This window comes from Hakea prostrata, unplaced genomic scaffold, assembly GCF_041222555.1.
Source record: "Hakea prostrata isolate BN-2017 unplaced genomic scaffold, UWA_Hpros_2 contig_64, whole genome shotgun sequence".
Taxonomy (NCBI): domain Eukaryota; kingdom Viridiplantae; phylum Streptophyta; class Magnoliopsida; order Proteales; family Proteaceae; genus Hakea; species Hakea prostrata.
The window spans coordinates 130,486-156,881 of NW_028291183.1; the positions used below are offsets into that span (position 1 = coordinate 130,486).

General features: G+C 41.0%; 1 protein-coding gene, 1 long non-coding RNA gene and 1 pseudogene across 2 annotated transcripts; 2 read left to right on the top strand and 1 right to left on the bottom strand.

Annotated features, from left to right (window-relative positions):
* LOC148999023 (amino acid permease 3-like) overlaps positions 1-18,380 on the top strand; it is a 28,414-nt pseudogene extending 10,034 nt beyond the window's left edge.
* On the top strand, positions 16,101-16,935 carry LOC148999024 (uncharacterized). Its single transcript, XR_016171058.1, has 3 exons — positions 16,101-16,199; positions 16,557-16,635; positions 16,741-16,935. It is a non-coding gene; the product is annotated as an uncharacterized LOC148999024 (long non-coding RNA).
* Positions 18,381-21,083: 2,703 nt separating the features above from the next.
* Positions 21,084-25,324, bottom strand: LOC148999025 (putative inactive purple acid phosphatase 27). The gene is made up of 12 exons (XM_089141527.1): positions 24,953-25,324; positions 24,779-24,866; positions 24,382-24,648; positions 24,178-24,286; positions 23,949-24,063; positions 23,658-23,790; positions 23,189-23,563; positions 23,020-23,087; positions 22,810-22,903; positions 22,517-22,705; positions 22,245-22,331; positions 21,084-21,353 (listed from the first exon to the last, which is right to left on the bottom strand). The coding sequence occupies exons 1-12, from the start codon at positions 25,306-25,308 to the stop codon at positions 21,297-21,299; spliced, it is 1,938 nt and encodes a 645-aa protein (XP_088997653.1). The 5' UTR covers positions 25,309-25,324; the 3' UTR covers positions 21,084-21,296.
* Positions 25,325-26,396: the final 1,072 nt, after the last annotated feature.

Sequence of the window (26,396 nt, forward strand, 5' to 3'; positions counted from 1 at the left end):
GATCCGTCAAGAAAACACCAAGGATGCAAGAGAGATGACTTGCAGAGGTCTTTGGTTCGTTCCAGAGAGTTTGGAGGCAGCAAATACGAAGTGGACTCGAGATTGGACTTAAATAGAGCAAGAACAACCTAATTGCCAAAGACAGCACTCATTGGTCGAGTGGATTGGTCGACTCGCCCGATCGACCAATCGGTCGACCAATGCTGACAGCAAGACCAAAACAGGGAATTGAAGGTCCAGATCAAATCCAATCCTAAAGGGGTTTTGCACACAAGTCAAGTGACTTACCTAATAGGTAGAAATGCCTTCAAACCAAGATAGAGAGCACTCCAAGTCCATCAACTAATCAGATCTTCATCAGGATTCAGTTTCCAAAAATAGAACCTCATCATCAACTTTCATGGATTCAAAGCCAGACACCAAGTCCTCCACTGGGATGGCCCAAAGCTGACTTCTTACTTTACTTCGGGTCATCGGACCTACAAATAACAAGGTTTCCGGGTCAAGGTTAGGGCTGGGTTTTACATTCTCCCCCCTTAAAGAAATTTCGTCCCGAAATTGAAAGCGTACTGTGCTTCCAAAGAGGTAAGGAAACTTCTCCTTCATATCTTCTTCCTTCTCCCAAGAAGTTTCTTCAGGGGTATGGTTCTTCCACCGAATCTTCACCAAAGGAATGGTGCGATTCCGCAGCTGCTTGTCCTTCCTATCCAAGATTTCGGCCGGTTCTTCATCATAGGTCAAATCAGCACTAAGTCCTTCGGGTGCTTGCTGCAAAATGTGTTCGGATTCTCTATGTATTTTCGGAGCATCGAAATATGAAACACATTGTGAACACCAGCAAGAGGCGGAGGTAATGCTAATCGATACGCAACAGGTCCAACCTTTTCCAAAATCTTGAAAGGTCCAATGTAACGAGGGCTAAGCTTTCCCTTAACATTGAATCTCATCACACCCTTCATTGGTGAGACCTTGGGAAAGACTTTCTCTCCAACTTGAAATTCCAAATCGGTCCTTCTCTTATCAGCATAAGATTTTTGTCTCGACTGGGCAGACTTAATCCTTTCTCTTATCATATCTACCATAGCACTTGTAGCTTCAATCATCTCAGGACCTAAGACTTTTCTTTCACCTGTCTCTCAGTCCAGTACAAAGGTGTCCTACAAGTACTGCCATACAAAGCCTTGAATGGAGCCATGCCTATTGTTGCTTGATAAGCGTTGTTATAGGCAAACTCAACCAAAGCTAGGTGTTCATCCCAATTACCACCCATATCCACCACACAAGATCTGAGCATGTCTTCCAATGTCTGAATTGTCCGCTCGGATTGTCCATCGATCGTGGATGATGAGCTGTACTCAAGTTCAATTGGGTTCCCAAGGCCTTCTCGCAAACTATTCCAAAACCTTGAGGTGAACCTAGGATCACGATCCGAAACAATACTCAATGGCACACCATGCGGACGAACCACATTATCCACATAAAGCCTTGCTAGCTTATCCGGAGTATGAGTGATCTTCATAGGAATGAAATGGGCTGATTTGGTCAACCTATCAACAATCACCCACACAAAGTGTCATTGCCTTTACTTGTCCGAGGCAAGCTAGTCACAAAGTCCATGGAGATATCCTCCCACTTCCAACTAGGAATAGGAAGAGGCTGAAGTAATCCAGATGGAGGTTGTCGAACGGCTTTCACACGTTGGCAAGTCTCACACTTGGCAACAAAATCATCAACATCCGCCTTTAGACCAATCCACCAAAAAATGTTCCTTCAAGTCTTTGTACATCTTGGTGCTTCCCGGGTGTATAGTAAAGACCGACTGGTGTGCTTCCTTCAATATTTCTTTCTTAACTTCTTCGTTTGCAGCACGCACGCAGGTCTTCCTCTAAACAACAAAGCACCATCCATGGATATACCAAAGTCGGGGTCCGACTCAGGATTCGAAGAAATCTTCTCAACTTTGATCAAAAACTCTTGATCAGAACTCTGCAGAGCAACAATCTTATCTCTAAGACCAGATCTTGCCGTCATGGCGTAAAGAATAAAATCAGAATTCTCAGGGACGATTTCCAAATCAAAACTCTCAATAGAAGACCACAATGGTAAACTCAAAGCATTCAAATCCAAAGTCTTCTTCTGGTTCTTCCTACTAAGAGCATCAGCAACAACATTTGCTTTCCCAGGGTGATACTGAATATCACAATCATAATCGGAGACTAGTTCCAACCATCTCCTTTGTCTCATGTTCAACTCCTTTTGGGTAAAGAAGTATTTCAAACTCTTATGATCCGTGAAAATGGCAATCTTCTCACCGTAAAGGTAATGTCTCCAAATCTTCAAAGCAAAGACAACGGCGGCAAGTTCTAGATCGTGAGTGGGGTAATTCCGCTCATAATCCTTCAATTGCCGAGAAGCATAGGCTACGACCTTGCCATGTTGCATCAGTACACAACCCAAACCAATCTTTGACGCATCGGTATAAACTGTCATACCACCGGAACTATCAGGTATAGTCAAAACCGGGGCACTTGTCAATCTATCCTTCAACTCTTAATTCTTCTCACAGGCGTCAGACCAAACAAACTTTTCTTCTTTCCTAGTCAACTTAGTCATAGGAGCAGCCAACCGAGAAAAGTTCTCAATAAACCTTCGGTAGTAACCCGCCAATCCAAGAAAACTTCTTATTTCCGTTCTTGACTTCGGTCTTTCCCAATCAGCCACAGCTTGGACCTTTTCAGGATCGACACGAATACCTTCGGCTGAAACTACATGACCAAGGAATACCACTCTCTTAAGCCAGAAATCACACTTGCTAAACTTAGCGAACAACTTCTTTTCTCGCAACCTTTGCAAAGTGAAACTTAGATGACTCGCATGCTCTTCATCGCTCTTCGAATAGATCAAGATGTCATCAATGAAAACAATCACGAACTTATCAAGCACATCATGAAATACTCGGTTCATGAGGTCCATGAACACTGCAGGAGCATTGGTCAATCCGAAGGGCATGACTCTAAACTCGTAGTGACCATACCGCGTTCGGAAAGCTGTCTTGAAGATATCACTAGACTTCACTTTCAATTGGTGATATCCGGACCTTAAGTCAATCTTTGAGAACACAACTGCACCCTTCAACTGATCGAAGAGATCATCGATTCTGGGCAGCGGATATCTATTCTTGATAGTCAACTTATTCAACTCACGGTAGTCGATGCACAAGCGCATACTACCGTCTTTCTTCTTGACGAACAAGACCGGAGCTCCCCAAGGTGACACACTAGGCTGCACGAAACCTCTATCAATGAGCTCATTCAACTGATTTTGCAACTCTTTCAACTCAGTAGGAGCCATCCTGTACGGAGCTTTAGATACCGGAGCAGCACCAGGGACGAGATCAATAGAGAATTCGACATCTCTGTCCGGAGGCACTCCGATAGATCATCGGGGAAGACATCAACAAAGTCGCAGACAACTCGACTTCATCGACTCTTTTCTCCACTATACCCTTGCCTTCGGATGAAGCATCATCCACTAGGGCATAGACTTGCATCAGTGCAGACAGCACCTTCTTACAAACCCTTCTCTTTTCACCCTGAAATTCAAAGACCGGACTTCCACAAATATGGAACTGAATCTTCTTTGAGGAACAAAGGAACACAGCCTTGTGGGCTGTCAACCAATCAATTCCCAAAATAACATCGAAGTCCTTCATGTCAAGAATCACAAAATTGGCTTCCAAGTTCTTCTCACCAATCAACACAGGACATTTAGATAACCCCTTATCTAGTTTCACAACAGGACCAGTAGGTGTACTAATCAATAAACAACTAGACAACTTCTCAGGGCTTAGGTTAGTCTTCTTGATGAATGCAGATGACATGAACGAATGAGATGCACCCGTATCAAATAAGACAAATGCAGAAATAGAAGCGACTAACAATGTACCCGTAATCACATCATGGCTAGGATCCTGCTCAAAGCCTGGAAATACTGAAAACTCTACCAGGGAGGGAGGAGCAGGAGCACTCTTCACCACTGGGCAGGGCTGCTGGGCAGGCCGCTTCGGACAGCACGAGCAAAATGACCAGCTTGCTTGCAGTAGAAGCAAACAGGATTGCTTTGGATCCAACAGGGGTGGCTGCAACGGAGGGCTTCGAACAAAAGGCCTTGCACTTGCACTTGCACTTGCACTTGCTGGTGGTCGGTTTCCGCCATACTGTCTAAACTGGCCGGGCTGCTGAAAACCCGTGTTCTGACCTACACTCTTAGCCTGAAAGGTAGGAGTGGGGTAGGGTGTAGGTCTCACAAAACGACGGTCATTACGATCCACCAAACCAGAATTCCTTGACTGCCAAGGCTTTTGCACACGAGCACTTTCCTTCTCTCGTTTCTTCCAACTTCTTCGAGTTCTGCACCACTTGAGCATAGCTCACTATAGGCTGGACTGTGAAGTAAGCTTTAATGGCAGGGCGCAGTCCTTTGAAGAACTTCTTTGCTTTCGCGAGGTCATCCCTCAGAGAATCTGGAGCAAAGAAATGAAGCTCCTCGAACTTCTGTTGGTACTCCAACACAGACAGAGTTCCTTGAGTCAGAATCATAAACTCAGCTTCCTTCGCATCTTTTACCGCCTCGGGAAAGTAATTCATACAAAAAGCCTCTTTGAATAACTCCCAAGTTACAACTCCTGCATGCAAACCTTCCAAAATAGGACGAGTGGAGATCCACCATGCATCAGCTTCTTGTTGCAACTTCCGTTCAGCAAACAAAATCTTCTCGAGCTTCCGAGCATTGCAGATGTCGGAAAGCCTTCTCCAACTCACGAAGCCACTTGTTAGGAAACAAGGGTTCCTTGGTAACTCCAGTGAAAGTGGGTACTTGCATCTTCAGAAAACTCTCCATCAGGCGAGTATGAGGAGTTCCAGCTAAACCTCTTAATCTTCCTTCCATTTTCATCTTCTCATGCTTGCATTTCAATAAAACCATGCTTTACTTGTATCCAATGCTAGAAATCATGCTTAGGAATGCTTAGAAACATATTCCTTAGGTTTTAAACACAATGCCATGCATAGACAACAAGTTTTAACATATTGGTGCTCATCTCGCAAAGTTTTATACCGAAATCGATATCTTTAGAAAAATTTCGTTTCCTCTCAAACCGCTTGAAATTTTCGCACGAGATCAAATGCTACATGCTCAAGATGACATTGTAGATAGGTCCATACAATTTGATTTAACCAATTTTAACTTTTCAAAAATCCAATTTTGACCTAAATTGCAAAATCCCCAAATTTCCTTCTTGCTGAATTTTTCGCTTTAATCCAAGTTTTCGATCGATTTTCATCAAACAAACTTCATAGACATGAAATTCCAAGTATTGCGCACATGCTAGTATGTTCAAATCAAATTTCCCCCAAATTTGAAATTTTCCGAAAAATTACGAAAATACCCTTTTGGCTCAAATCTTAAAATAGCACTAATTGGAATTGTCTCTTGTCTCTTTCACAGATACACTATGCAAAGGGGAGGGCGAGGACGAGGTAGAGGTCGTGGTCGCATCGTAGGTGCTCTTAGGGGCAGAGGTCGGGTTCCTTCGAGCCTAGACGGGAGGTTAGGAGACCGGACATGTTTGACACACCTCGAGCCGAGTTCCTGTACGAGGCCTACTTCGCGATTCGCAATATTGAGATGGGACGTCTACTTCACTTACGCCAGCTCAGAGCCTTTAGGATTCGGCAGAGGTTCGACACATTGCAGTGGACTCATCTCTTCACCGAGGATCTACCGGTATACCCGGAACTAGTGAGGTTGTTCTTCAGCAACCTTACTTACACAGAGGAGGCTCGAGGCCAAGGACATCCACTTAGACTTGTCCTCGGGAGCGTGGTCTTCCGGACTCGGATTCGCTTCTCTACCCGGACACCGGCTGAGATCTTGCGAGTTCCTTACTATCCACAAGCAGTGTGTGTGGATACCCGCAGGAGCAGATCCGGACAGCCATCTGATGCCGTACGAGCTTCGCGAGATATGCTCTACGCTATGGGATAGCCGTCGATGCTTCACACCGTGGACCAGCGGACGGATGACGGATTCTGCACGGATTATCGGTCGCATAGTTAGCCGAAACATTATGCCGAAAGCCGGACATCACCATCGGGTCACAGTGATGGAGGCCTTAGTCATCTACCGCATCTACATGGGCTTCGAGATCGATCTCTCCTACATCATTCAGCAGGTCATGCCGGACTTAGTTCTGCGGCCTAGCATGCGGAACCTTTGCTATGGGAGGCTACCGACTTTGATCTTCGGGCATTTCGGGGTGAGTTTCGAGGATACATCGGTGGACACCGGATCACGGGGATACTCTATTGGGACTCGGACCATTCGTCGAGATGAGACTACAGCAGTCGAGAGAGATCTCCGGTCCGGAGGGTGAGGATGATGATGAATCGGAGGATGAGGATCGGGGATCGAGAGGATGGAGGAGAGGATATCGGTCCCGATAGTGATGATCAGGCCGGAGATGATGCAGATATGCGCGAGGCTGAGCCTGTGCATCACGAGTTTCCTTCATCACACTTCGAGGCAGGTGGCCCTTCACATGCAGTTCCGGAGACTTCAGATCTTGGAGCACAGATGAGATCGATGACTTCCATGCTAGAGAGAATGGAGGTCGGACAGAGCAGATGTACGAGAGGATGGAGTCACGACAGATAGGATAGAGCATCGGTGACTCAGCTAGTAGAGGAGTTCGGAGCATACAGAGATCGAGAAGATCACCTAGATAGATCGTACCTTAGGATTTCCATTTATACATTTCAGATGTAATCATTGTAAAAACTTTTGAAATTAATGAAGTTCATTTTGTTCCTCTTTAATTATTGTATGTTATGCAACTTTCTTTTCCTTGCATTAGTGACATTTGTTCAAGTATAATTATGGTATGTTATTCGAAATGTTCGTTATGCCTCAAAGGTCAAGTTTCTAATTCAGGTGTTCTATTATTCACTTCTAAGAGTAGAAGAGTCATTTCAGATCAATGACTCAGAATGTTCAGTTGTTGTCTTTTGTGGTTAGGATCTCCTCGAACCAAAGGCTCGATACCAATCATACGCCCTCCCAGCCCGGTACCCTATCCGGCATACCCGAGAGTGTGATCCACAGCCCGAAGATCGGGTATCGAGTGATCAACCTCCCACATAAACAATAACATAATCATGAACAATCATAATAAAAGTGCGGAAGATAAATCATAGATCCAATAAAGAAAGAATGAATCATAAATGAATCGGAATAGTAGATATAATCAGAGTATCAAACAGATAAGTAAAGTGAGGCAAAAATCCCACTTTACAACCAGCGGAAAAGTAGCTCTAAAGAGAATAAACTAAATAAAATCTAATCCCAGTAGCTAGTACATTGGGTAACTAAATTGTTCTCCACTTTATAGACAACATCCTTGTAAGTGTAAATCTCATAAATGGCACAAGGACGCTTCCACTCAATGGTCGGACTAAGCATCGTACGGAGCATAACCACTCGCGGGATCTTCGAGTAATTGTGGTAACCGCAATCACCTTCCCGGAGATATGCCTCTTCGCCTTGCGCTTCTTCATAGGGACCGTCATAGTACTCGGTAGACTGCAGGATAGTCTAACAACATTGTACAATAAAGGAATGAGTTTCAAAGAAACTCAAGAAGGCGATTAAAAATCCATAATAACATAAATGGCAGGATTCCGAACAAACATAAATGCAATATGATATGAGACAAGCAATGAATGAATGAATCTAACTCTATGTATGCTGGTCTCTATTGGCGGACATGCTTTAAGTCATAGCACCGTACTTCTTTAGGAAGGTCCACTCACATCCTCAACCATTAAAGATATCTTGGATTCTCTCACGGATCATTTCACCGGTCTTGAGCAGCCGATTGGTAATGGGTCCTTCATCCCTCGAGGACAAACCATGGCAGGGGGTTAAGTCAACACATTCTCTCACAACCATTTGGTATAAGTACTGGCGCATGTCGGGGTAAAACCTAGCCAAATGCAAGTCTTCTACTTAGTTACATCAAGTCGGATCCAGATACTTCCATTCCTCGTCCCCGACGATCCTTTCCGGTATCCTTCACACTAGAGTCCTCATAGTCCCCGACTACGGACTCATCAACCCTATTGATCATCCACATATGGTAAACGGGAAGCTCTCACGTCCTCTCACGGGTTGGTTACCGGTCTTAAGCGCCCGTGAGCCCAAGTCTAACCATATGCAACCCTACCAATAAATGGCCCCCACAATGTGATTCCTGTCCTCTCACGGGTTGGTTACCGGTCTTGAGCGCCCATGAATCCCCATTGCTACCACGGGTCGTTCGGTCTCAATACCCCTCCGATTAGGGTCGACATAACAGGACATCCTAGCCAAACACTACTAGACAATCCTAGATATGTCATCCAACAGTTTAGGAAGGTGTCCAGAGGGCATCTCCGGAAACATCCCATAATATTCCCGTAGTAGTCCAAGAACAGAAGTGTCAAAAGGACACCTCTCCTTTCCAAACCATACTTAAGCATACACATGCATCAATTCATATCATCACATATATGGTAACTTCATATATGGAAAGAAATCAATAATTACAATCACTTTTATAACATTGGTAAGTAAATCATACATGAATCAATTTAATATGAATAAGTAATGCTACTATAATCAAAGTTATGCAACAGTAGTATATCATTGTAAGAATCTAATTTAGGAATCATATCTATGATATTCAAATATAGAAACTAGATTCATGCTATCTATGTAATTAAGGAAATAACCATCCTTACCTTTTATAACTCGCAAAGGAATCCTAAGAAGTCAAGTAAGATCTCGGCAAACTTGAGAAGAAGGTCCTAAACAAGTATATACAACATATTAGGAAAGATCCCTAACAGAAAAGATACCAAAACATCCAACATAGACCAATTCTGGAGTTGCTGTACTCATTGGTCGAGTGGATTGGTCGACTGGTCCAGTCGACCAATCAGTCGACCAATGCAGACAGTAGCCTATAAAATCAGAGTTTTAAGATATGAAATCCGAATTTGGTGGTTCAAAAGGGTACTAATCAAGGGGTAGACTACATCAGTAGTATTCTAACATATAGGGGACCTCAAAACACCAATCAAATCAAGATATCAAGATCCAAATTAGGAAACAAAAAGTTACCATAATTAAATCAACCATGGATCTTGATGAATTTGAAATAGAAAACAAAGACATGAACAATAGGAGGATGGATCATTGCTTCAGGTAAAGGTATCATGAAAACATACTTAGATCTTCAAGGAACAAGGCTTAGAAGCATAAATCTAAATAAGGAAATAAAACCTACCATATATGTAACTACCATGCATCATGAAGAACACATAGTAAGGTAGAAGAGAACACTAGAGATCTATAGATTATGGATCATGGAAGGAAAACACAGTAATTAACTACTAACATGATCAATCATAGAAGATCCAAAGAGATCAGAATTCAAATCAGATGTTTAACAAAGATTAGATCATGGTTTGATCATGATTCCTTCAAAAGCTTGCAATGATCATGGTTAAGATCATTGTTCTAGCCTCAAATCCTTAGGATGATCATGAGAACATGTTCAGAGATGTTTGCAACAGAGAATGCAGCATCTCTTCTACTGTCTCAACTCAAAAAGGAAAGAAAAACAAAGATGGAGGAGAAGAAGAGAGAGTAGACATACCTTTTGATGCAAAAAGAAGAGTTTCGACGAAGATCCGTCAAGAAAACACCAAGGATGCAAGAGAGATGACTTGCAGAGGTCTTTGGTTCGTTCCAGAGAGTTTGGAGGCAGCAAATACGAAGTGGACTCGAGATTGGACTTAAATAGAGCAAGAACAACCTAATTGCCAAAGACAGCACTCATTGGTCGAGTGGATTGGTCGATGGCCCATCGACCAATCGACGACCAATGCCGACAAAGAAGACCAAAACAGGGAATTGAAGGTCCAGATCAAATCCAATCCTAAAGGGGTTTTGCACACAAGTCAAGTGACTTACCTAATAGGTAGAAATGCCTTCAAACCAAGATAGAGAGCACTCCAAGTCCATCAACTAATCAGATCTTCATCAGGATTCAGTTTCCAAAAATAGAACCTCATCATCAACTTTCATGGATTCAAAGCCAGACACCAAGTCCTCCACTGGGATGGCCCAAAGCTGACTTCTTACTTTACTTCGGGTCATCGGACCTACAAATAACAAGGTTTCCGGGTCAAGGTTAGGGCTGGGTTTTACAGATACTGTAGCATGAATTTGACAGTTACCACATCGACGAACGTAGTCCATAGCAGCCTCCTGGATCTTAGGCCAATATAACCCAAGTCTTAGAATTTTGTGGGCCAGGGCTCGGCCACCCATGTGAGCTCCACAAATTCCTTCATGAACTTCAGCCAAAGCTGATTTTGCTCCTTGGGGGCCTATACATCTCATAAGGGGTCCAGCATAAGATCTTTTGTATAGTCTCCCATTCTGAATGACAAATCTAGCTGACCGAATCTTGATCAACCTTGCCTCTACTGGATCCTCGGGTAATTTGTCATCCCTTAGATACTCGATTATTGGATCCATCCAAAGAACGTTCTCGCTTCAATATAAGAAATTTCTTTCTCATGATAACTTGGAAAAGTTATCTCTTCAATGTAGACCGAAGGGTCTAGATTCTTTTCCTTGGCATTGGCTAGTCGGGATAGCTCATCCGCCATCGAATTTTCATTCCTCGAAATCCGAGATATCTTCAAATTCCGAAATTGGTTTTGAAATGCCTGTACTATCTCCCGATATTTTTGCAAGCGTGGTTCTTTAATGCCATACTCCCCCTGGACTTGGTTGACTATAAGCTGAGAGTCACTATAAATAGTAACATCTGCAATAGCTAATGCTTTTGACAACCGAAGTCCTGCTATCAGGGCCTCATATTCCGCTTCGTTATTACTTGCATCAAATGCGAATCTCAAAGCATATCGAATAATAAATCCTGCTGGACTTTTTAATAGAATTCCAGCGCCTGCTCCATCTTTATTACTCGAACCATCCACATATACCTCCCAAGTGGTTGGTATAATGGGATCCTCAATGGTGGGCTCCACTGGTGCAGTAGTTTCTACTACAAAGTAGGCTAATGCCTGAGCTTTGATTGCAGTTCTCGGCTTAAAGCTCACTTGGAACTCACTGAGCTCAACCGACCAGGACACCATCCTTCAAGACAAATCAGGTTTGTTAAGAACTTTACTAAGAGGAAAAGTTGTAAATACCTCAATTGGATGAGCTCGAAAATATGGCCTTAGCTTCCTGGCGGCCATCATGAGAGCGAGCTCGCTTTTCAATCTGCGAATATCTCGTCTCCGCATCTAGCAACACGTGGCTTACATAGTAAATCGGCCACTGTTTCTTATCTTTCTCCCGAACAAGTACTGCACTGACCGCCGAAAGGGACGTCGCTAGATATAGCTGTAATATTTCCCCCTTCTCTCGGTCCGGACAGGATCGGTGGTTGTCCAAGTGCTTCTTTTAATTCCTCGAAAGCTTTTCGGCACTCTTCAGTCCACTTTGCTTCCTTATCGCCCTTCGAGGTCTTTAAGTGCCTTGAAGAAAGGCAAACATTTTTCTCCGGACTTGGAGATAAATCGATTTAATGCAGCAACTCTCCCTGTCAAACATTGTACATCCCGAATGGTTTTGGGAGCCTCCATATCAATCAGAGCTTGTATTTTGGCAGGATTAGCCTCAATTCCCCTTTGTGATACCATGAAACCCAAAAATTTGCCCGAGGAGACTCCAAAGGCACATTTTTCTCGGGTTTAGCTTCATTTGATGTTTCCAAGATCTTGAGAAAACCTCAGTCAAATCTGCAATATGATTTGCTTTTGTAAAGCTTTTCACTAGCATGTCGTCAACATAAGCTTCAACATTCTTTCCAATCAGCTCTTTGAAAATCTTGTTGACGGCCCTCTGATATGTTGCTCCTGCATTCTTAAGGCCAAAAGGCATGACCTTGTAATAATAGCTCTCACGATCAGTCATGAAAGCCGTATACTTCTCATCCTCCTTATTCATAAGGATCTGATTATACCCCGAGTAGGCATCCATGAAACTTAAAGTTTCATATCCTGAGATCGCATCTATCAAGAGGTCAATCCGAGGCAACGGGTAGCAATCTTTTGGGCAAGCTTTGTTTAGATCTGTGTAGTCTGTACACATCCTCCACTTCCCATTCGCCTTTTTCACCATCACCACGTTGGCCAACCAAGTTGGGCACTCAATTGGTTCTATGAAACCAGAATTCTTAAGTTTTTCAACTTCGCTTCGAACGGCTTCATACTTTTCAATGGAGAAATTTCTTCTTTTCTATATCACTGGTTTCGCCTTAGGGTCTATCCGAGTTTGTGCTCTCCGCAATGGTCCGATCGATTCCAGGCATGTCCTCAGCAGACCATGCGAATACATCCTTATTCTGTTGAAGAAATAACTTCAACTCATCTTTAAACTCTTCCAGTTGTTCAAACCCGATATAAGTAATCTTTTTCTCATCTTCGGTACACAGCTGGATTTGCTCCAGTTTCTCCACTGGTTCGAGCCTTTGCATCTCTGTCTCTTCCCGATCATCTCGAACTTCTATGGGGAGGGCAGTTACCTTCCTCGGACCCTCCTTGTCTTTTAAATAGGCAAAATAACACTGCCGAGAGATCTTCCTGGTCGGAGGAGACTTGACCAATTCCCATATCAGTCAGGAATTTTATCTTCAGGTGTTTTGTCGAAACAATAGCACCTATCTTGGATAAAGATGGTCGCCCAAGAATCATATTATAGGCTGGTAGTTCTCGAACCACCAAAAAATTGATTCAGACAGTTGTTTCCTTAGGAAAACTTCCAATAGATAAATCCAACTGAACCGATCCTTCCGCTACCGCAGATGACCCCGCAAAGCCATATAGGTGTGTAGATGAAGGTTTCATCAAGTCCCGATCCACCTTCAATTTTTGATACACTTCGTAGGAAATTAGGTCAGCTGCAGACCCTGTATCAATCAAAACTCTATGCACTTCCCGCCGTGCAATCTCTACCTTGATGACTATAGCATCATCATAAGGTAAACAAACGTCTCTTTCGTCTTCCTCGCTAAAGGTGATAGAATCTTCACCATTCAGCTTCTTCCGCTTCTGCACCTCTCCGGCTCCAACAAATTTGGATTTTGTTTTCAGACTCCGGAATGATTCGGGCTCTGGTCCCCCGAAGATGGTAAGGATCGGTGACCGAGTAGCAGCTTCAATCACCTCCTTGCCTTTTTTAGACTTCGGGGCCTCCCTCGATCGTTCTGAACTAACCGAACGATCCCTCTTTGGAGCAGCCGCACGTGGCCCACGTGGCTCCTCCCTTCTCCCCGCTAACAAACCGGACAGATGTCCCCGAGATATCAATCTCTCAATATCTGCCTTCAAATGACGACAATCATTAGTATAATGACCATAGTCCTTGTGGAATCGGCAATACTTTTCCCGATCCCGCTGCTGCTCTCGGGTTTCAAAAGAATTTTAGGCGGGCACTTTAAAATATTTTTTCTTTTGAGGATATTCAAAATATCAGCCCGAGGAGCATTCAATGGAGTGTACTCACTTTTACCGGGGGACCTTTGGCGCCTAGGGCTGGGATTTTCCAACCCGATCACGAACATTTTTCTTTGGCTTCGCTTCGCTCGAGAGCCTTTTGTTCCTTATTGGAGACTTTATTATCTCCTTGGCGGGCATCTAGAATCTCCATGACTTCAGCCCGCTTCGGCATCTCTGTACCAACTCAGCATAAGTCGCAGGCATATCCTGTAGTAATAACTCCAGGAGTTTCCGATTAGTGAGTCCTGTGAATAGAGCAGTTCTGGCTACTTGTTCATACAAGTTTTCTATCTCCATCGTCACTTTGTTGAATCTTTTCGAAACTCTCTCGATCGATTCGCTCTTTCCTTGTTTGACAAGTAAACAAGGTTTCTTCGTTTTCTTGACTCGTATCCCACTCTGGAATCGCCCTATGAATTGGCGTGCCAATTCGTCAAAGTTTACAATCCTTCGCGAGGGGAGGTTTGAAAACCACTTTTGTGCTGCTCCGTTAAAGATGAACCAAAAACCCCGCATAAAATTTCATCGTAATTACTCGAAATCGCCATGGTCTCGTTGGTAATAGCCGATGTGAGCCGTTGGATCTCCCGGAGCCATCGAATGTTGAGAAGGTAGGTAAACGGAAGTTATGGGGAAACCGATATCCCGCAATTGGCTCAGAAAAAGGAGTCTTCCGAATGACCGAGTAAATATCCTCGGTTATTCTTCCCTTAGCCAACCGCCCTAATTTCTCACTGATGTTGGCCAATTCTTGACCAATCTGGGTCGGGTGATCTTCAGCAATATGATCACGACCTCGATTAACACGATCATCCCGTGCTAATCGATCATCACGAACAGCCCGTCCTTCCCGAGCATTCCTCTCGTCACGAACTGCTCGATCATCACGAACAGTTCTTCTGATAGTGGGTGAGTGAGTTCTTACCCCTGTATCCAACCTTGTGTTTGAATCAGTTGTACTCTCTTGCGGTCTGTCGAACCGATCGTCTCGCCTCGGTTGATCATCGATCCTCCGAAGTCCTCGATCTCCTTCACGGAAATTCTGATCAACATTCCGGTCTTCAGCCAGTCTCTGGTCACGTGGCAATGCACGTCTCCCTGAATCGCGTTGATCAGGCTCTTGTGGTAAAACCACTCGTCTGGTGAGCATGCGGAGTGCTTGGCTCACCTCCAAGAGTTGAATCTTTACCTGATCCAATTGATCTTGGATTGTATCAGGAGGAGGATTACGTCCTCCCTGGCCACCATCCACCTCGATAGGATTTTGGCTTTCCTGGGGAATATCCGGATTATTCACTCCAGGTATCTGAACACCGGAATTGCGTTGTGCAGCGGCTGCTGCGGCTGCTGATCTAGTCACCATGGCTTTTCAAGTCGTTTCCCACAGACGGCGCCAATTGATGCGTCCAAAATCTCCTCAACCCTTAGATCTCCTCGTGATGACCTGCAAAACGAAAGTGTCAGATGTGGCCCGACCGCTGGGGTCGGGAGTCCACCTCCGAAGGCTAAGTCAGTTGATGAACTTAATCACAAACGGCTCTGCTAGAAGCACAGAGCTAAGGAATGAAGAACTGGGAAAGGTGATCTAGATAGCAGATCGCGGATAGTTTAGGTCTATCAGTATGTATCTGAACCTGAGTCTCAGATAGTATTCTTTTCGATCGATTGATCCCTCCCTCACCTTGTATGGTAGTGAGGTTTATATAGAGTGTACCTTCGAATCTCCTTCGTTGGATGCACTTGAGCCTTCTTCGGGTATTCGTTGGATCTTATTAGTTAGATCCGTTGAGCGATAGACTTCTACTAGTTTGGGCTAGTAGAGGACTCCTGAGATAACCTTTAGGTTATGCGATGGTTATCCCTTCGATAATGATTATCCGCAGCCGTCAGTTTGAGTCTGTCATCATTAGGGTGATTACCCTAATCCATAAGTAAGATTAGGGCACGCTTGCAGCCGAATAAGCTTTCTTCTTCAGCAAGCCATCTTCCGGATCCGGTTCGCTCGGGAGCGATTCGGTTTTCTCCGTCTCGACCGGGGTCGAGGGTCGGACCAGGTATGAACCCGGTCTGATCATAAACTCTCCATATCAGTTATTATTCTGAAATCTTCAAAAATTTGGAGACGAATCTCACAAGGGTCTCTATTATTCTGAAATCTCTGTCTCTCTCAAGTAACCTCTTACTATATTTTCATTTGACATACCTGCAACTAACTAGATTTTTTCAAAAAGGTAAAATGGGATTCGGTTTTAATCAATAATGGATCTAGTGGCTTCTTCTGCAAGTGGTTTTACTATTTAATGTGGTCATTATTGATTCCTTTAAATGATTTTCAGGTAGCGAAGAGATACAGAGAGATGAAGAGAAGCTCTCCATAAATTTTGAGAAGAATCTCAGAAGTGTCTCTATTATCCTGAAATCTGTGTCTCTCTCGAGTGCAAATTTCAATAGAAGTTCTAATATTTTGAGATTGACGTGGTTTAGAAAATACTGTACAAGTAATTGGTTAACCCTAAAAAGGTATAAGTGTATCCTTACCACTGCTAAGTGAATCAGTGTCTATAATTTTCTACTATGATGTTGCTTTAACTTGGCTTTGATTCTAGCTCTTGGTCCTCGTTTGAAGAATAGTTTGAATGTAGCTAAGTTAATTTGAAATCAATAGAGGTAGTCAATCTGACTTAGCACCATTAGTTTTCACACTTGTATCCTAAATCTCTTGATTCACCATTAATGAAAACATTTTGTGAGTTATCGATGGTGGTTCACTCAGAAATTTTTAACTATTAACTAAGAGCCAATGATCCGGCGATGGTAATGGATTTCAGTTTGGATTTCAGTTTTAATCTGATGTGGTTCCATATTTCGAATTTCAAGTGTCACAGTAGGTACAAGTGCTGAGGACTATGTAGATGCCTTTGAGAAGCTTCTAAGATTGAATTTGCCTGGGAAGCAGGTGAATATTTCTTCTTATTTTTCAGTTTTTTTCACTCCTTTTTTGTTTATTTTTTGTCTCATTATTCTTATGCCACTTTCATCTTCTAATGCACCATGAGTGCAGGATAGGGAGATCATGCGAGTCCTTGTAGAGTGCTGTTTGCAAGAGAAGGATTTCAACAAGTATTACAGAGAACCATAAGTTCACCTTACAGGTACACTACCCTCTCATTAATTAGTAAGACTAACATTACATCATCGTTCAATGGACAAAAGTGTGGTTTAGGTGAATCAGGGGTGTTTTGGCCTGGTAGGTGTTGTATAGGCAACTGAAGATATTGTTAACTTCAAATTTTTTGTCTTGGAGTTTATAATTCTGACTTGTTTTCTAGCTGTTCAAGTTGTGAAGAATTTACATTGATCTCTTATTTTTTGGTGCTCTTCGCTATGGTCACTCTCTTTACTTCCAACCTTCTATCTCAGTGCTACAGGCGTGGAGATCCATCTACTGGAAAAAGAAATTACAACTTACATGGATGCTGTCAAAGCCAACTTAGGTAAACTTTTCAACCCAGATTTAGAAACTTACTTTTTTCAGAAGAACTTGTTTGTTTTAATTTTAAAAATTCTTTAACTACAGGGGGAAGAAGAGTGGCAATTTGTGGAACAATTCAATATTTGAATCTGTTTGAGGTTGCCATAGGTTACACAATTGCTGCCTCAATAAGCATGATATGAGTTATAATTAAACATAATTAGCTTTTATATCTCACCTTAAATGTTCTCAACCAACTGGTACATGATTGGATTTGGATTCATAGAGGTTTTCCTTTCTCAAATCCCAGATTTTGATCAACTTTGGTGGCTGTCTATAGTTGCTGCTGCCATGTCTTTCACCTACTCTTCAATCGGCCTTGGTCTTGGCATTACCAAAGCTGCTGGTGCTTAGCTACTACCCCTACCTATACACTTACTGCCATGCATGAATTAATGTGTATTCCACCAGAGATTAATTATGAATGAAAATCAATTTTGCAGAGAATGGGAACTTCAGAGGGAGCTTAACTGGTGTTAGCATAGAAGCTGATATAACACCCATGAAAAAGATGTGGCGAAGTGTTCAAGCTCTTGGAGCTGTTGCCTTTGCTTATTCTTTCTCTGTTATCCAAATCTTCTTACAGGCTTTGGATACTTCAGTGCTTATTGGATTTTTGATATTGCCAATGTTGCAATTGTGGTTCATCTAATTGGGGCATACCAGGTGATTACCTAAAGTCCATATAAGCCTTCACATCTGTCAAACACAGCAAATCACACCACTAAACATTAATTTTGCAGGTTTTTTGTCAACCGCTGTTTGCATTTGTGGAGAAATGGAGTGCAAAGAAAGGCCAAGTAGCGATTTCGTGGTAAATGAATATACCATAGCCATTCCTTTCTGTGGCATCAACTACCAGCTTAACCTGTTCAGATTAGTATGGAGGACAACCTTTGTGACATTGACAACAGTCATTTCCATGCTTCTACCATTCTTCAATGATGTTGTGGGAATACTTGCAGCTCTTGGGTTCGTGGCCATTGACAGTTTACTTCCCAATTGAGATGTTTATTGCGGAGAAGAAGATAGGAAGATGGACAAGTAGATGGCTTGGACTCCAGCTACTCAATGTTTCTTGTCTCTCCATCACTGTAGTTGCTGCATGTGGTTCTGTTGCAGGAGTTCTTATTGATCTCAAAACATATAAAGCGTTTGGGTCTAATTGATTATTGATGGAAAGAGTTACCATTTTAAATACATCGATTAGTTTTACACATATGGCTAAGCAATGTTATTTCTGTACATGTACTGCTATAGTGCTGTACTAAATTGCATTTACTGAAATTCCAATTTTCAGATTTTTGAATTTTATTACATACTTCTCATTATATTACGGCTCATACTTACTAGGGATAGGGATAGGGAGAGAGAGAGGGATGTGAAAGTGAGAATGCTGTTTAAAATAAAAATTTGGAAAAAATTTTAAAAAAAAACCCTTATTTGCGACGGTAGTTACCGTAGCTAAAGATAGTAGAACCGACGGAAACCAAATTCTGTTGTAAACCTTTACGATGGCTCTCTACCCGACGGAAACTTACCGTCGGATAAATTCTTTTGCTACAGTTGTAGGGCTTTTGCCACGGTAATTTTCCGTGGCAAAAGCCCTTATTTTTTGTAGTGACAAAATCTAAAATCGATCGAAAAATCATCTTTTGGGTTCCAAATCACTCTGAAATTAATTAGAAAACTTTGAAATAATAGTAGGACATTATCTAGTATGATTTAGGTATTAATCACGGCCAAATGAATGAAAACCTAATGAGTCATATATTAGATTTCATCCGAAATTGCACCGCAAGATTCACAGATAGACTAGAGTGAACAATCACGGCCAAATGAATGAAAACTTTGAAATTAATTAGAAAACTTTGAAATAATAGTAGGACATTATCTAGTATGATTTATGTATCAATCACGGCCAAATGAATGAAAACCTAATGAGTCATATATTAGATTTCATCTGAAATTGCACCGCAAGATTCACAGATTGACTAGAGTGAACAAGGATTCACTCTAGAGTAAAGAAAATAGTAAACTAAGGTTTGGAATCGTCATACAATATGATCTCATATGGTTTGAAGGTTAGACTAATCAAAAGTAGTAAAATCCAATAGATCTCATGCTAGGTCTTTACCAAAATCATACCGTGAAGTCACAGAAGAGATAGAGTAAATGGAGATTTACTCTAAAAAAAAGAAAAAAAATTAGAATAGGTACTTACAAAAAGGTAGAAACAAGAGAGAAAAAGAAACTAGAAATAGTAGAATAAATGCTAACCTTTTAGAAGAAGAATCGACGGACATAAACTTCGATAGATGCTTCCAAACCTTCCTTCACCTTGGAGAGGGTTCTCTAGAGATTCTTTGACGTTCTCTGATGGCTCTAGAACACAATGACATGATTAGAATGAAAAATCATTAAATAGGGTTTCAAAAACCTAAATTTTCCAAAATACCCTTTTTGCTCAGGAACTGGTTGGCGACCAAGGTAGACTACCAATCCTGTATTTTGGTCAAAAAGTGTGTTTTGGTGTTCTGAAATCCCTAGCTTATTCTTGGGTCTTTTTCCAAGTTATAGAAGGGTCTTACCTGATTTTTCGGGACCTTCCACTTGTGTCATTACTGTACTTTTCCACCTACCAAGTCCATCATCGTTCAGTTAATCCTTCCAAAATCCAACAAGGTTCCCGACTTGACATCATCTCCATCTACTTTCATTGGTTAAAAATCAATTCTAATGATTTCAATTCAGATGGTCCAAAGTTGCCTTATACCCACATTCTGGATTTTTGGACCTACTATATGAATTTTCGGGTTGGGGTTTTGCGGCATTTCACTCTATAACCTAAATATGGCCCACCATTATTGATTTCCCACTTCCATTACTCTTGGTTAAGAAGTTAACCAGCAAATAAAATATAATTTCATACTTCCGTTGCCCTTGGTTCAGAAATAAACCAGCATATATAGTATAACTTTGTTGTCACCAATTACAATAGTAAATGTGTTATAGCTTGCTCAACACCAAGCTGGTCGATAAGCCTCTATAAAAGCCGACCAACTGCCCTTTCCCTGCAGACTACCCCTCATTCAAGAAGGGTGGCAGTCAACTTGGCAATCGATCAGTCAACCGACTGGCTGGTCCTCAGCTGACCAACCGCCGCTTTGGGTGGCTGTTCCTCTCTTTTGTGATCTCTTGCTGTGGAAACCATGTGTTTGCATGGATGATTAAATGTGCATTTTGGTTCCTATATGCATGCATTTGGATATTGAACGGTGAGCTTTTATTTTGGACAAATTGTTGAGCCTGTTGTGTGCATAAACTCTTCCAAGATGATGAATACTAGGAACCAAAACGAGATAGAGAATCAGGCCAGCAGCTGCACTTAGAACAATAATGGTGTTGATCCTCCATGTCCGACTCAGCCACAAAGAAGCCAATAGGAAACTCCTCTCCCTGCCCCTCCTATAATGATGTTGGCTCAGGATGTCATCAATATTCTGGGGAATATAATGCAGCAGCAGCAGTTCCAGTTCAATGCAATGATGTGTGGATTCATGGATATGAATGTGGCAACGCGTATGGCTCTTCCCAACCCTAATAGAGCTGGTACATTTGCCGTGGGAGTTAATCCCAGAGATTTTACGATTGACCACATCCGAAGATGATGGAGCAATAAAGGCAATTTTTATGCCAGCCTCGAATAGATGTCCTTCAGTAGAATTTCAAGTGATTGTTAGTCCACTGACAAACGGGAAATAAATTTTGATCAATTGGACGATAAGAGGAACACAATGCTGCTACCAATTATATTAAAATGAATATTGCATTATCCATAAATATGCATCAAGACAATGAATGCAGCACTAATGAAAAATTTTTTTTATTGAAAATATAACTTTATAAATTGCATTTACAAGGCAATGAATCTCTCTCTCACGCACGGACACATATACATGCACTCACAAGCACACCACACACATACACGCTCATACTCGCACTCACACTCAAGACATGAATTCAAGATCAATAGCCTTCGCTTTTATGCTGTGAAAGCTGTTCTCAAACACAAGACAAATAGTCTAGCTTTTGATGATGTGAAAGCTATCCTCAACCATCATGGTGCTTGCAACCACAAACTAGAATTGAGAAGACATAAAGAATGAAGTTCATTATGAGTAGAAAACATAAACAATGGAAGAGGAAAAGGAAAAAACTATCGATAACTTTACATTTGTAATTTTATTTTGTCATCTTCCACTTCTTTTTCCCTCTTCTGTGCCATTGGGGACAGATTATGGTTAGCTATTTAAGGTTACAATGCAAGGCCTACTCAGAACTTGATTTCCACAATATTTCTATTCTTTTCGCCTATCCTCTTTGGAGTTTTATTTTTTGCCTTATTTTTTATTTAGCTAAACCATGATTTGGTTGTTTCAGCTTGTAATTGTATAATGTGTCAAGCTAGCCTTACTCGATCGGAAAGGGAATAAACCAAGAAGAAAGGAAGATTTTCGTTTCAAACCCAAATCAAGGATTGGAAGAAGATGACTGAGAATTACCTTAAATTATAAACCAAATGTTTCCTATGTAATGTGTTAGAGATATGAAATAATTTGCGGTATCATAATGTAACATTATAGGGGTGATGGGGGTTCTTCCCTCATTGTGTTACATCATAATATCTCATATCTTTAACAAAATGAACAGCAATATCAAGGGAATCAAATTGAAAGAAAAAAGAAAAAGAAAACTCTCATTGAAGCCCAAAATCTAACATCGAACATTTTCTTTTCTTTTCTTTTTGGTTCTCCTTATCTTTTACATCTATTAGGTACCTACATTCCAGAGTCCTACACTATTCAATGTTTTTTGCATGTCTTTGGCTAGGGTAAAGTGTGCGGGTGAACGTAGTTTGGAGAGTGTAGCATAATATCTTCTTAAATTTGATTAATGGATTTGTTCTCTAACAGGAAAAGCAAAAGCAAAACTAGAAGTCTTACTGGTGAAGTTTGGTTTAATATACTAACCTCAGCACTTAAGTCTTGTAGCGTTGCATGAAATCTTACATATCCGTATTCAGCAATCCTAACTAAACTCCAACTAGCAGCAGTAGCCTGTCCAAAGCAAACAACACATGATGGTCGGTACTACTACGAAGGAACTGCAATAGGTTACATGTAATAACGTGGATTATAATGACCCGAACCTTATTTAAGAATGAAGAACTTATAGGCATGAAGCAAAGCAAACACAAATAGAGCTTGATCAACCTGCATGAAGATGAAATTCATTTACTTACATTGGAAGGGAACTGGTCCAATGTGAATCCTGCCATACCAATGACTGCATGAACTGGAGCACTGTAATTTGTGTTATTGTAAGTGTCAACCCCATTTGCATCTTTCGTAGGTATGGCTTTGCAATTCTTTTGATAAACGGCACAAGTTCTTTCATAGTTGTGGACATGGCCCCATAGAGCAAGATCAACCTGATGATTTGGAATATAAATTGTTCATTTATGAACTTTTTGTTTTTTTCACAAGTCTGTCTCGAAGTATTTATCTTGTTCATAGGATATATATGTTAACTTACCTTATAGTCCATTAGCAAAGGCTCTACAGTTGATACAAAATTTGGATCTACACTAGGAAGTAATCCGGATACGGAAGAATACATTGGTCTGTGCCTGCGTGTGGAAATGTTTCAGTAGAAAATAGAGAGAGAGAGAGAGAGAGAGAGAGAGAGAGAGAGAGAGAGAGAGAGAGAGAGCAAGAAATAACAAGATTGTTGGGTCATACTTACCCTATAAAAATTAACCAAGGAGTTTTTGATCGATCCACTGAACCCATGTCCGTCTCCATCCATTGGTACTATAATGGATTTCACATTTGTCAGAATATAGTCAAAACAGGCAGATTTTAAGAATTGGTTTGAACACAATGTTATGGAAGAGGAAGATCATTTAAGTTACTTGCTCTGAGCTTGAGCTCCAATCATGCTCTGTAGAAATCACGATGAAATGAATAGGCCCTTGTTCTATAGAGTACCATGGCTTGTCCTTAGCACTTGTGGGCATAGGGAAATAGGTCTCATAAGGGACTCCACATTCACCACCTGAATCAGTAAGTTCGTAGACCGATCCGGAGTCTGGATAGTCTCTCTCATGGTTTCCAGTTGCAGTCATGTAGGTAACACGAGATGCTAGAGGGGTTATCTGGTTAAGGAAGAAATCCCATTCAACTAAGAAGCCCGTAGCATAGCTGATGTCCCCAATGTGGAAAATGGAGTTCACATTGCCTGATGCAACTTCTTGGGTCATGGCATCTGTAACTGATATTGATCCGGGCTGTTTATTTAAACAACATTACACAAACTCAAATAAGAATTGCATGAATGTGTGTTTTTAACAAAATGGATACAAAATCTTTTAAGGGTATGACCTGAATGTAATGCTCGACGGAGGCATCATGGGGAGCCTTCCCCATGTCCCCAAATGCAAGGAAGCTAAGTCCAGCTGATCCTCCAGCAGGAGGTGTCCAGAATTGAATTTGAGAACTCCAACCGACTGAATCACTGCAATGTGACATAAGGTTTCTCTGTTTAATGAACATTGATAGGAAAAAGAAATTTGAGAACATATAAACACACTTCTGTAACATCTTCATTAAGTGATTGGCTTCAAGCTCTCTCTCTCTCCCCTAAATTTTTTTATTTATTTTTAATTCACTTGCCTTCCATAATTGTAGGAGTAACTTGTTGAAGGTTGCAGTCCGGTCATAAGCGCAGTGTGAACATAGCCAGGCTCATGCCATCCAAAATCCTTGGCCGGGCTTATTGCATCAGTACCTAAATTCCAATTTCAGAATTGGGGGTATAAAATTAGATTCTGCAATATCTTCCCTCAGAATAAAATTAGAAAATTGAATAATGAAAGAAAAACGATAGATCACAAGTACTCACCACATATATCATTTTGGGTAAAGGTGGTAACTTGTGATGTTGCAGTGTATCCATTCCCATATTGAACTTGTTGAGGGTTTTGGTCTCCACTCACCCATGTTAATCTCATCTGCCCCAAAATAAACCCAAACACTGTAGTTAGTTCATAATCTTATCACATACTGATGTAAATCTATTCTATGAGATCAAGATGACCGAAATTACCGATTGTCCAGTTGAATCCACACTTGAGAGATGACCATACATTGGACTATTTGGATTAGCAAAGCTCACAGGATTTGTTCGTTTTAAGATACAAGGTGTATCGAAACCCCCGGCCATGAACACAAACTCTATGTCAGTTCTGATGTTGGTGACATGAAATGTTATTGAACCACTGCATGTTTTCACTATACATAAGTCACCAATGTGTTCCTGGCATACGGCATTGTTACAATCAAGATAGTTTAGATCGTTCTTCACATATTGAGCCTGTAAATCCAAAGAATATCCATTAGGTTCATATATTTTATTGATGAAAAATTAAAATTTTATGTTTCTTAGCTAGCATTGAACATGTAAATTGTAAAATCAGTAAATGTCTAATTTTGTTAGTTCTTACCTTCACAGGATAATGGCAGACAAGCGGAAGGTCACTAGTATCTCCAGTCTCAAGGTACAGTGCCTCCTTCAGAGGACAATCAGTGACACTGCACACACAACCAAGAACCCTAATATTATCACCCCACCAGAAATCTCCTAAATGGTTAAGTCTAATTTTCTTGTTTTCACTTACTTGGAGTAAGAAGGTGAGACCATGGCAACCCAATCCGAATCTGCAGGTACTATAACTCCACTTACGGTAACTGTTACATATTGTTCATTCAGAAGTCCAGAAGCTGCAACTAAACTGAAATTGATTTTAAGATATGGATTTGGATCTTCACAGCTCAGTAATGATCTTCTGTTCAGTAACCGAAAATCTGATATTGAACTGTGACGATGAAATTCTGCTACAGACTTGTTAATCTTAGAAGCTGAAGTAGAAAAAGAAGAAGATGAAGATGGCAGTGTTCTTGCTGATGATGAACCAAACATGAAAAGAAATAAGAGCAAGAGAGAAGTGAAACTAGAAGATAGAAGAGAATTCATGATTCCCAAAGAAGAAGAAGCAAGAAAAGAAGAGGTGTAAGACAGGAAAATGTTGAGGCTGCTATATATAACGTTTTGTTATTTGACTTCCTAGAAATTTTGGCATGATTCTTTGCACTTCTGTGTCATACACATGCACTTATCTAATATAATTATGCTTTTAAAAGCCTTGCTTTCTCTGTTAGTAAGATCAGATTACGTACATTAAATTCAAGTTTTATCTCTTGATACGCCAACAGGAGGATCAACCTGTAAACTTAATTGAATATCCGGACAAGTATTCTGAGAGTTAGTATTATCACTTAATAATTACTTTATTTTACATGTAGTTGACTTCTATTTCTTGTTAATTATCTATTATTAGTATAAGCTGATATAGAGATATTCACCAAATATCCATTTTTTCTCTCAACTGTATGGAAACAGTAGAATTTGATCAATCGTAATGGATTCGTTTGAAAAGTTTGGTGTTTATCTGAAACTCTTTGAGTTGGAGTGTTGCTCAGAGTTCAATCCAAATAGGATTTACATGGCTGTCAGCTAGGGTTTGTGAGATTGACATCGAAAGAGTTTTGCCCACAGGTTTGTTATCTGATATTATTGTGCATATCTTCAATATTAGGAAGTTACACTTATTCTAATATAGTTATATATCTGTACATATCTTACATTTTATATAGTTTACTTATTGTGATTTTTCATTGTAAGTTCCATTCTAGGTAGGTCTATTTTCTTATGAAGAAAGCCTGTCTCTCATTATTATATTTATAAACATTAGTTTCTTAATAATATTCATATGAATATTCAGCCAACTCTAAATTTACGATGGTTGTTTTTTTTTTTTTTCAAACAAGAAAACAATGGTGACCTTCATTAGTGGTTTTTTTTACCTCTCATTTGAGACAAGCAAGTGCCTCCCATGTACTGCGGAAGATGGCAATGGTTTATTTTCATCACCCTTGGTTGCTTCAAGATATTTGTTTTATAATTTCAAATGAAATAGATTGGTACTTGGGTTTCTAGAGCATGTATATATGTATAAACCTATGAGGTGGAAACATGCATATTAGTATCCGTTACGGAACCAC